Below are 13042 nucleotides of genomic sequence, written 5' to 3' on the forward strand. Positions count from 1 at the left end.
AATAATAATTATTATTATTATTATCATTGTTATATGTTACTATTATATATTATTATTATTGGTATTATTAACATTATTATTATATATTATTATTATTATTATTATTAGTAAAGAAGTAATTAGAAAAATTATTAACTATAATATACGAAAATTAATAGTAAAATTAATAGTATTATTACTATCATATTTTGTATTATGAAAATTATTAACATTATTAGTAATAATAAAATATTACTGTTATTATTATTCTTATTAATATTATAAGTATTATTAATCATATTTATATATTAATAAATGATTGTTGCTATTATCAAATTTATTGACAATATTAGTAGTAGTAAAAATATTAGTATAGTATTACTTATAATATCAATATATAATATATTAATCTTTTTATATATTATGAAAACAAAAAACTACAAAAATTTATTATTATTAAAATAATAAAATAGTGAAAGTATTATGTAATAAAATATTATAAAAATTAAGTTATATTGTTTTAAATGTTGTTAATAAAGTAATGAAATAGTAAATCTAAGTGATGCAATAATAATTTCAGTTTTAAATATAATAAATAGAATTGATATCATAATATAATACATTTAATTGAATTTACAAAATGATTATAATAGTCTATGATCCATGTGAACATTTTTTTTTTGTTTTTTTTATTTTAAATTTTGTTAGTATAATAATATAATTGTTATTATATTTATTTAACCATTAAAAATACTAATAATAATATTAATATAAATTATAAATTATAAAAATTTAAAAGATTAAAACTCTCTTTTGCAAAAATATTTAGTATAACAAATTTTCTATAATTAAAAAACACACTTATAATAATAACACCATTATGAATAATAATAATAATAATAATAATAATAATAATAATAATAATAATAATAATAATAATAATACCAATAATAATAATAATATTTATGATATAAATATTAATATTAATGCTAACACTAAGACTAATATCAACTATAATAATTTATAATTATATATAAAGATATACATTAACAACAAAACAAATAAAAATGACAAGTAATGGAAATATGATCCTGTTGTAATAATAATTAATGCTAACACTAAGACTAATGTCAACTATAATAATTTATAAGTATATATAAAGATATACATTAACAACAAAACAAATAAAAATGACAAGTAATGGAAATATGATCCTATTGTAATAATAATACCAAGAAAAGAAGATACTATCAAAATTACTACAATACCCGTTTTCTTTTATTAACACGTGTCATAAAAATTAGTTTTTTCATCATTTTAAAACTCTGGTACAAAAGGATCCGGGTTCAAATCCTACAAAAGTCAATTTGTTTTTATTTTTTCATTTACTTATGATTTCAACTATAATATTAATTATAAATAATATTACTATTTGTAGTATTTTTATAAGTATTAGTATTTCTAATTATTAATAATATTATTATTATAAATATTATTTATAGTGATAATAGTAAAATTGTAACAAATATTAGTATTATAATAATAATAATTGTTATTATTATATATTATTACTATTAGTATTATTAACATTATTAGTAGTAAAGTTATTACTGTTATTTGTAATATATAATATTATTACTATTATATATTTTTGTTAGTAATTACATCTCAATTTTTATTAGATTATGATAAATTATTTTTTTGTCTTAAACTTAAAAAAATGTATATTGATAAATATATGATTAGTTTATAATTTCACTCCCATATTTTATTGTTGATGTTCATGCCCATTCAAATTTGAAAGATTTGTCGACCATTATTGAATTATGTCAATCTTTGACAAAAACAAACAAATTAAAGATATTTTACTTGATTGATTGTCTAATTCATTTTATTTAACTTTTAATGTTTCATTTTCTATAACGAATATTATCAAAACAAAATTCGGAATAATATGAAAGATGAATTTGTTAAATACAATATGGTTATTTAACTTCAAAAAGGAATAATTGGAGATTTTTATTCCAAATAAATTATTGATGAGTTCAAAATTTTTTACTATAAATTATTTTGGCTCATCCAAAATTATTGGTCAAGATCTGTCACGGGTTATTATTATCAACTATAATTAATAATCATTATTACTATCAACTATAAATATTATTATCATTATTAATAATTATAATTATTTCTATTATTATATTACTATTATTATTGTTGTTGTTGTTTTTATTATTATTGTTAGATACAAAATTTACTTTTACTTACTATGTAGGATAATAATAATAATAATAATAATAATAATAATAATAATAATAATAATAATAATACCATTATAATAATATTTTGTAGTGATAAAAAAAAAATACAATAACTACATATATAAAGATATATACATTTGTTGTGTCCTTTTTTTTTATACAATTTCATCCTCTTAATTATTATTTGTTAAATTAAAATAATTATTCAGAATAAAAATTATTTGTCCATTTTATCATTTTAATAATTTTAGTAACTATTTTTGAAATTCAAATAATTCCACAAATATAAAAATAAAGAACAACAAAACAAATAAAAAGTGCAAGTAATTTGAGATATGATCTCGTATTAAATAAATTAAATTGTGTGTTTAACTATAATAATAATAATAAAAATAATAATAATAGATAATAATAATAACACTAAAATAATATCACGTAGTGATAATAATAATAATAATAATAATAATAATAATAATAATAATAATAATAATAATAATAATAATAATAATAATAATAATAATACAACTACATATATAAAGATAAACATCTTTGGTGTCCTTTTTTGTTTTTTCAATTGTTATATTTTAAACTTAAATAATTATTTAAAATAAAAAAATTATTTTTCAGTTTTATTATTTTACTAATTTTAGTAACTATTTTTTGAATTGAAATAATTATTCAAATGTAAAAATAAATAAACAACAAAATAAATAAAAGGGTCAAGTAACTGAAACATGATTCATAAATAGTAAGTAAAAGTAAAATGTGTATGTAACTATAATAATAAAAACAACAATAACAATAACAACAACAATAATAATAATAATAGTAATAATAAATATTATAATAATTATAATTCTAATTAATAATAATAATAATAATAATAATAATAATAGTAATATAATAATAAAAATAATTGTAGTTAATAATAATAATAATAATAATAATAATAGTAATACTTATAGTTGATAATAATACTGATCATAATAATTATTATTATTATAATTAGAGCTGATAATAATAATAATAATAATAACAACGATAATTAGAGTTATAATTGATAATAATAACAATAATATAAAAATAAAATAATAAATATCATGAAAATTATAGATTATTTTGTTGTAAATGTTATTATCAATGAAATGAAGTTGTAAAATCAGTTTTAAATATAATAAATAAAATTAATATCACAATATAGTGTAGTTAATTGATTTTACAAAATAATCATAATAGTATATGACCCGTGCGTGTGCGTCCGTTTTTTTATTTATTTCAAATATGTTTAGAATTATAATATAATTGTTATTATATTTATTTAACCATTAAATAAAAATAATAATGATATTAATAATAACAAACAAATGATAATAATAATAATGTTTATGTTATAATTATTAATGTCAATGCAAATACCAAGGCTAATATTGACATACTAATAATCTATAATTATATATAAAGATATATATACATCAGCAACAAAACAATTAAGAAGGACGACAACTAATTGAAATATGATCTTGTAGTAAATAAAATTAGGATGCGTGTCTAACTATAATAATAATAATAATAATAATAATAATAATAATAATAATATAAATAATAATAATACGATTATAATAATAATATCCCATAGTGATATTAATAATAATAATAATAATAATAACTTTATAATAATATTCCGTAGTGATAATAATAATAATATTCTAACTAAATATGTAAAGAGATATACATTTTTTATGTATTTTTTTTGTTTTTACAATTTTATCCTCTTAATTATTATTTATTAAATTTAAATAATTATTCATTACAATTTTATCCTTTACTTGTATTTTTTTATTCGTTTTGTTGTTGATTTATCATTACATCAGAGTAATTAAATAAAAAAATAGTTACTAAAATTAGTAAAATAATAAAACTGAAAAAATAATTTTTTTATTATGAATAATCATATAAATTTAAAAAATAATAATTAAAATGATAAAATTGTAAAAACAAAAAAAGACACCAAAGATGTGTATCTTTTCATATATGTAGTTGTCCTATTATTATTATTATTATTATTATTTGTATCATTACCGGATAATAATCTGGAGTATTATTATTATTATTATTATTATAATTAGACATACAATTTACTTTTATTTACTCTAGGATCATATTTAATTATTTGAATTTTTTATTTGTTTTGTTGTTGATGTATCTCTTTATATAATTATAGATTATTGTATTTAACACTAATTAGTATTAATATTCATATTAATATTCTTTTTAACATAAATTCATTATTATTATTGACAAAAAAAAAATAACAAACTTTGACAAAGGTCAAAAAATGTAATTTAGAAAATTTCACATAAAAATTTTATATTTGTTGCAAATGTTTTTACAAATTTAAATTAGTAAAAAATGTTAAATAAATCTTAAAATTCGACAGGAAACTACTAAATTTTCTGCTGATTTTCATTTTAATTTTTTCATATGATTTTCATGCAAAAATTATTAGAAAATTATTTATTATTTAATTTTATTTCATTCAAAGTTTTAGCTAACAAAAAATTTATATTCTTTTAAAATATTTCTATAAATTATATTTCTTACCAATATTATAATATCAACAATATTTTAATACATGGCAAAATAAATATTTTTTAATCATAAATATTTTAAACATGGATTTTAAAAATATTTATTTAATCAAAATTGATATTTTTTTATTTTATTTAAATATTTCAATTATAATGACCATAAACTATAAATATTATTATTAAATTTATAAAAATATAATATCATATTTTTATGAGATAATTTTATATTATATTTAAATAAAAAAAATATGCATAGTTTACTATTAACAAAATGTATATCTTTTATTACTTTTCTCTTAAAAATTTTATTTAAAAATTAATTACACATTTTTCTATAAATAATAAATATAATATTAATTATATTATTTTAAAAAAAAAAAACAAAAACAAAAGACCCGTGCGTATGCACGGGTTAGAGACTAGTTAAATTTAAAAGAATACACAAAATTAAAATATCTGACCTAGAATTCAAATCGCTAACAAAGGTGGTGCAAATACGAAGGAATGAAGAACCACGGAAAGAAGACTGCAGGAGGAGAGTGGCACCGGAGAGGGAGAATGGTGAGGAGGCACACTATAGGGAGAACCGCTACCCACAGCAAAGACGACACAACCAACAGAAGAACGAGCTTGGGCACTCCGTCATATGCATCAGCAAAGTCTGAACCTTTTAAGTACATCACCAACATATAAGTATTTTGCACGATTAGTCTTGCAACAACAAGAGTATATACACTAAAATTTTCACAGTAAGTAGTGTTTATTGCTTTCTCTCTTTAAATTGTGGTGGGCAGTTACTGCCTGCACTCCTTCAATTTCTACCTGCACCCAACAAGATTTGAAATTTCAGTTTGCCCCTCTAATTTTTATTTTAGACTGTCCTCCATGGAAGACATTGTGTTGTGGTGGTGGCTGAAACTTGAACTGGAATTATTGCAGTAAGTAGTGGTGGAGCTCGTGGTGGTGTTTCAAACCACTAAGGTCGGGAGCTAGTAGAGTTCGTGGTGGTATTTCAAAATGATGAAATTCAGTTTACCGGAATTCAAAGTCTTGAAATATGTATTTAAAGTATTTGGGAAATCATTCTTAATCAATAATTTCCCATTAACTACTTGCAATTTTATTGTTAAAAAACTACCGGCAGGTAACTCTTTATAAATGTTATTTAAAATTTTATTCATCGTAGAATAGTTAACTAGTGAAATACTATTGGGATAAAAGTTGATCATATTTAATTTTAGAGAGAAAAAGCCTAATAATCGAAATGAAAACTGATTTTGAAAACATATTTAAGCTTTTTAAAATTATAAGGTCATATTGCAATTGGATCAGTCAATATTCAGAATAGTGCTTATCCTGTTTGGTTAACTTAAAATTATGAATTTTAGATGTTGGTATTTGGAAACATGTATAGTGGTAGGTTATTTTGATTTGTTAGCTGAATTGGTGCTTAAATTTAAAATGATTTGATCAAATTGAATAAAATGAAATAGCAATGAGAATCTCCGTCTAATAATGAAGGCAAGCCATATTAATAAAACTCAAGTTGCTATTACTAAAACAGAATTATACAACAAATAAACAGGCCAAGCCGCACGGCTACGAATATTCGTTACACATTTTTGATCCATACAATTCACTTATTCTGCCTCCAAGGAATTCATTCTGCTTGTATTATGTCATATTATGTATAATCGGCGTCAAAAACAAACTTTTTTTTGAAAAAGTACTTCAATTGATTATAAATAACAATTCACTTCTACTTCTCATTTCTAGACTATTTTATATCAAAATCAGCGTTTATTTTTCTCAAACGTTGCAGGAAAAGCGGAAGCTAACATCAAATAGAGTTTTAATTTCAACAATTCATAAGGTTCATAACATCCAAATCAGAGACAATTCATCTAACACAAGACCAACAAAACACTAGACGATCAAAATTGAATTGAATCGCCAGAAGTGATGACAAAAAGGAACAGAATAACACGATTATAAAAAGCTTGGACAGAGGTGAATCAGGAAAACTGAACTATATTGCTTCCAGAGCTTGCAGGACATCAGCCTTCAAATCCTCAAAATCTTCAACTCCAAAGCTGAAGCGAACCAAGTTGTCATGAATCTTATACTTAGCCCTTTCTGACTGAGGAAGATCCCTGTTGCCCAATACATCAAAATTAATATACAAAAACCATCACCAACCAATCACAATCTCTAAATAAATAAACAAAAGAATATAATTCCTTATACTATAAAGTACAAAAAGGACCAGCCAAACATGCTTTCACTACAGGGTGCCCGTGAGCATCAAATCATTAACAACACAACTTAAACAAGGATTCAAAAGGCGTACCAGTAAGACAAAATAGCAGGTTGATCCACAATGCTCTCACAGCCACCAAACGAGGCCGCAATATATGGGATTTTCAAGGAATCAACAAATTTTATTGTGGTATGCAGGTCTCCATCAATCTGCATTATTGGCAATTTAATTATAAAAAATCATTTTCATATGGTGGCATCAAAAGTATCATTCTTCATAAAAGCAAACACATAATGGATTTTATTAGCAAACCACATAATTGAATAGCGACTCAGCAAATTCCCACCTCAAAACTGACAACACCACCGAAACCAGTCATCTGCCTCTTGGCAAGCTCATGTTCGGGATGACTCGGCAAGCCTGGATAATAGACCCGCTTCACCTGCCAATAGAAATATGTCATTAAAGCCAGTTCACATCAGATTCACAAGAAAATCATGAAAATATTGATATAGTGGAATTGTAAAACAGTAATGGTAGAAAATAAACTGTGTATTTGACAATGCAACAAACATACAGGTATACATGCACACAACTGACTTCACGATTCAAAAAGGAAAAAAAAAAAAAAACATATGTAATTACAGTTTCATTTACAAGATATTATACCCTAAAATATCTTTAGCATCCATCACAAAGCCTACTATCAAAATAATAATAATACTAAATTACTTATCATCAATAGACAAGATAACAGCAGAACGAGGACTTGAATTTCTGTGCATCACGACATAAAAAATTCAAAAGAAAGTAGCATCTTCTCACATGTCACAGTATAGTACTCATTCATCCCCTAAGGAAATACTTTAACCTTAAGGAAATACTTTTTACATAAAACACAATTCAACCATACAAAATTCAAAAGAAAGTAGCATCTTCTTACATGGCACAGTTAAGTACTCATTCATCCCCTAAGGAAATACTTTTTACATCAAACACAATTCAACCATACTTCTAAACGAATGTCAACAGGGAGGAAATGCAAGGTTTAAAAATACACATCATCAGAATAAATATGGTGTTGATGAAAAAGTCTAGTAAAAAACATATTTAACCATAAATTTTATTTTTTATATATAATAGGAGGGAATTGAACAATAATTGTACACAAGCTCATTCGACAATATAAAAAATTTAAACTAACAAAATGATCAGAATATAACAATGACATGAAGAGAAAGCAAGGCAGCGTGCATGTCATTGCCATCGTACCTTGGGATGTGCCTCTAAAATTTTGGCCATCCCCATTCCAGTTGAATTCTGCTGCTGTACACGAAGATGCAGCGTTTTCATGCCTCTGATTAACAGGTATGCAGCATTCTGTGAAAAAGGTATTATTTTAGATGCAAAAACCAATTAGGATATCCTTTCACGGAGGGTCATCTATGTAGTAGAATTTACTTACCGGGTTAAGTGTACCACCCAAAACATGATGAAAAGTCCGAATTTGCGAAATCACCTTAGTTGAACCACTTATGCAACCACCAAGGACCTGAAGGGAGGAAAAGGCTCCTTGATGATTAATTATGAATAACTGAAATGTCAATATTTGAAGTGTTTCCACTAAACTAAGTTTTGAAGAACAGACTGACTTACATCATGATGTCCACCCATGTATTTTGTTAAGGAGTGCAGAATCAGATCAGCACCAAGGGCAAGGGCCTTCTGGTTCAAAGGTGTTGCAAATGTACCATCAATGCAGAGTAAAGTCCCCTTCTTGTGGCAAAGCTCTGAAACCAGCTTAATGTCAACACATCTGAGGAATGGATTGGTAGGAGACTCGGTAAAGAACAGAGAAACCTGCACAATTATATAATACCATATTAACTCTAGGCAATCCATTAACGCCAAAAATATCAGAAATCCATAAAGTGAAACCAACAACTCTCTCCAACACTAACATTGTGCTGCTCCAGTGCAGTTTCTAAAGCTCCAACATCTGCTGGATCAATTACAGTGGTCTGCTCAGCAAAACAGAAACTTTGTTACATATCTAAAACAAATCTATTATGAACATGGTTATGCATGACCAGGACAAAAGGTAAGAATCTACCAAAAATAACCCATCGCAAACATCAAATGTCCACCTTACTAATTAAGAGACAACAAGATTCACAGTAAGATATCTATTTAAATTTTCCAGTTGAAAACCTAACAAACTTTTAGTGAGACATCTTATATCAGGTGCATCAATTCGTCATTAAATTTCAAAAGGCTAAGTTTTTGTTACTCTTGGAAAACAAAAATAGGAAACACAGCAAAAACATCAAAAGCTTTATTCCAATAGACAAGTTAACCTGTAGATCACACACATCTCCATTAAACTCACGAAAACAAAAGCTCACAGAGAAGTATAATTCCCAATTATTTTTCTACTAATAGTTTGAGTAAAATGTATACATACATACATACATACATAATATATATATATATATATATATATATATGGAATGAAAATGACCATTATTTCAATCCAAACATTTATATTTAAGCAAATAAACATGAAAACATAAGCTGTTAGCAGCCCACACAACTAAATACAATTAAACCACCAAATGAGCAGAACATATACCGTGATCCCCATCTTTGGAAGAAATGTCTCTATGAATATCCTAGTCTTCCTATAACAATCTGTAGTGGTCACGAGATGTCCACCAGCTGGAATCAGTGACATAAATAGGACTACGCTAGCACACATCCCAGATGCCATTATCACAGTTGATTCGGCCCCCTCCAGTGCACTGGTTCATAATGACAACAAGCCTCATTAAATGACCCCAAAACACAAGATCATCAAAAACTCCAAACACACAAACCTTATCTTCTCCTCTAAAACCACAGTCGTTGGATTTCCATAGCGCCCGTACTCATAACTAACCTGGCGATTCTCCTGCGAAATTATTGAAGGCTCAGCCACACCAATAACGGACGTTTATTTGTTCATTATTTAATGAGGCGGAAAAAAACAATTTAACACTCTAAAGAATAGTACCTTGAAATCAATGAGATCAGCGGTTTTCTTAAAGAAGTAAGCAGAAGTGTTCACCACAGGAGTGGTAATTCCATCAGTCACAATACCTCTACCCAGTCTTTCAGCTGCATTGCTCAAATACAAAACCAATCAGCTTCGTCAACACCATAGCCAATAATCAACAATAATAACATCCAAGGAAATTAAAACTAGTCTAATCCTAAACCATATAAACTAACCACAAAAACTTATAAGTTAAATCCCAAATCAAACGTCACGTAAACTAATAAAAATTCCAAATCTCAGAAAGCATACAGTAAACAACGAATCAAGTATGTACGATACGAGCAAAAAAAAACAGAGAAGGCCTCTTTCTGAATCAAATCACATCCGATGTGAAGAAAAATCTAAAAAAGTGCAAAAAAAAATAGAAAAGAAAGAATTAAACAATACTTATCCGAGCAAACCACGCATAAATTTAATTATATAATTAAAAAGTAAACGAATCTAGGAAAGTAAATACAATAAAAATTTATGACATAAAAAGAAAACGACAAATTTTCAATTTTCACGTACCGGCATGAATCGTTTTGCTTGCATCCGATTTCAAAAACGAAGAATAAGAACTATTATTTAACTGTACAGCCCCGTTCTCATCGGCCGCGGCGGCGACGGCGTCGTTTGCGGAAACGACGACGTCCTCGTCAGCGGCGATGTCGACAGGGAGAGGCACCGTGGCGGCGTCCGCAGCCGAAACCGCGGGCGGCGCCGGAGCCCCGGCGGCGGGATTGCTAGCGTTGTTATTGGACCACGAAGCGGCCACGATTTGCGCGACGCCGATGTTGCTACAGTTGCGTCGCGCCTTGGTGCTGAGCTGGCGCTGGAAGTTGGGAGGGAAGCGAAGGATGAGGGAGGAGACGCCGTGTAACGCAGCGCCGGATCCGGCGGATGAGCGAATGTTCCTGCGGCGGAGGTTGTCGAATGACGGCGGTGGCGAGAAATCGGGATCGGAGCGGCACTCAAAGGTGAAACGCATGTGTGAACTCGAAACGGCCATGTTTGTCGTCGTTTCAAGGGTTTTGTTCCTGAGATAGGTTTCTGTTCTCTCCTTCACCAACTCCCCTCTTTCTCTCCTCTATCTATTATACCTACCAAAACGAATCTCTCAATTCTCCGTTCGCAAATGGATCCCCTCACGCCCTTATATAATACTCAACATTTAAACATAACACACTATATACGCGTCACTCATATGTCCTCTTCTTTTTCCTTTTATCATTGGTACTACTGAAGGGATTTCGCATATCCTACAGCCACCGAACTACAGATCTCAGCCGTTCGATTTTCATCATACGACTCATCAGGGTTGATGCGCCGTTTCGACTTACACTCAAGCCTGGCTCGTTGTGGAGCGTTATTTCCTTGTTTTGAGATGTTAACTTTTTAAGTTTTCAATACCAACACGTAAATAGGTAAACACGTCATTATTATCACTATTAGCTAATAAATTGATCTAATCGTGTTGAATTTAACTAGAGGATCTGTCTCTTACTACGTTAATGTCGGTCTTTTAAATCATAAAAAATTTAACCAAAAGGGACAAAAGAATAAATAATATGCCCCATAGTACAAAGATTTTAATTCGTTTGTTTTTCAGCACAAATATTTTAGCTAAACGCAGGTTTGATCTTCTATTTTTATTATACAAGTTTTATTTTATTTTTGAAACAAAAACATTTAACCGTCCAAATTAAACAATCATCACACGTTTGTTAATATTTGAATATTTCTGTAAAACCACCTTGCACTGTTAATATATATTTCATAGGAAAATAATTATTAAACAATTATCACGTTTGTTAATATTTCTTTGTATATATTTGGCTGATATAAAAACTTCACAGTATAATGAAATTTCTTATTTTCATAATAATTATCTTACAAATCATAGGGAAAGTAATTAATAAAACTAGAATAATTATTGTGTACATTACTGGCTAAATATTGTTGCCCTAAAAATATGAAACATAACCTAGATTCTGACGGAGAAGTCCCGGTGATGCTGCGGTATAAGCGGGTATTTAGTTTACCCTCACTCTGAATCTCACGTTGAAGTGTGAAAATAGTAATTTTTTAGCAAATATTTAGAAAACAGTGATTGGTTCATAAAAGAAGTGAAATTGTACCTTATTTAGTGTATAAATATGTTTAGCCGTGTAATGTTTTAAATAATTTGGTGAAATCATATCCTTATATAAGTTAACAGCATTCTTTTTAGAATGAGATCGCTACGAAATATTTATTAATTTTACTATTAATTTCAATTAAAAAATTTATTTAAGTATCTCTTGTTGAGTTGCCTTATCATAACCATTAATAACATATACAAAAGTAATTAAAAAAACTATTTTTACTTTTAAATATTTGTGTTTTTGTTAAAGAAAACTTCTTGCAAACATAATAAGGTTGTGGATGCAGATTTTTTCCATTAGTTTTAAGAATCTTTTTAGAGTTTTAAAATCTCAAGATTTAAAACGGTTTTAATTAGTTGGATGACACCCACTTTTGTTTAGATGTGTTAGTTTGGTATCTACTTTTAAAAATATGCCAATCTAGTCCCAATGTTTAAAAAAGTGTCTTAATCATATTTTTTTCAGACAAAAATTACTAAAGTCGTTAACTTAATTCATGACTCCTACCACTAAATCTGATATAAATATTAATACTTAATTTTGTAAGTTATGTTAAATATTATTGTCGTAATATCATTAACTGTGTTAGTAATTTTTTATTAAAAATAATCTAACTGAGACATTTTTTCAAATGTTAAAACTTAATCGATACTTTCTTAAAATGATACCAAACTGACATATTTAAGAATGAATATCATTCGATCAATTAAACCAATTTAAAATGAGTGGTA

The 13042-nt window shown here is 26.6% G+C and overlaps 1 protein-coding gene across 1 annotated transcript; it reads right to left on the reverse strand.

Annotated features, from left to right (window-relative positions):
• Nucleotides 1-6663: 6663 nt before the first annotated feature.
• On the reverse strand, nucleotides 6664-11331 carry MTO1 (Pyridoxal phosphate (PLP)-dependent transferases superfamily protein). Its single transcript, XM_028072341.2, has 11 exons — nucleotides 10696-11331; nucleotides 10141-10244; nucleotides 9965-10038; nucleotides 9721-9889; nucleotides 9050-9109; nucleotides 8745-8948; nucleotides 8554-8640; nucleotides 8361-8468; nucleotides 7435-7530; nucleotides 7179-7297; nucleotides 6664-6981 (listed from the first exon to the last, which is right to left on the reverse strand). The coding sequence occupies exons 1-11, from the start codon at nucleotides 11174-11176 to the stop codon at nucleotides 6858-6860; spliced, it is 1626 nt and encodes a 541-aa protein (XP_027928142.1). The 5' UTR covers nucleotides 11177-11331; the 3' UTR covers nucleotides 6664-6857.
• Between the last annotated feature and the right edge of the window lie 1711 nt (nucleotides 11332-13042).

This window comes from Vigna unguiculata, chromosome 5, assembly GCF_037176805.1.
Source record: "Vigna unguiculata cultivar grain cowpea cultivar isolate G323 ecotype 2 chromosome 5, ASM3717680v1, whole genome shotgun sequence".
Classification (NCBI taxonomy): Eukaryota; Viridiplantae; Streptophyta; class Magnoliopsida; order Fabales; family Fabaceae; genus Vigna; species Vigna unguiculata.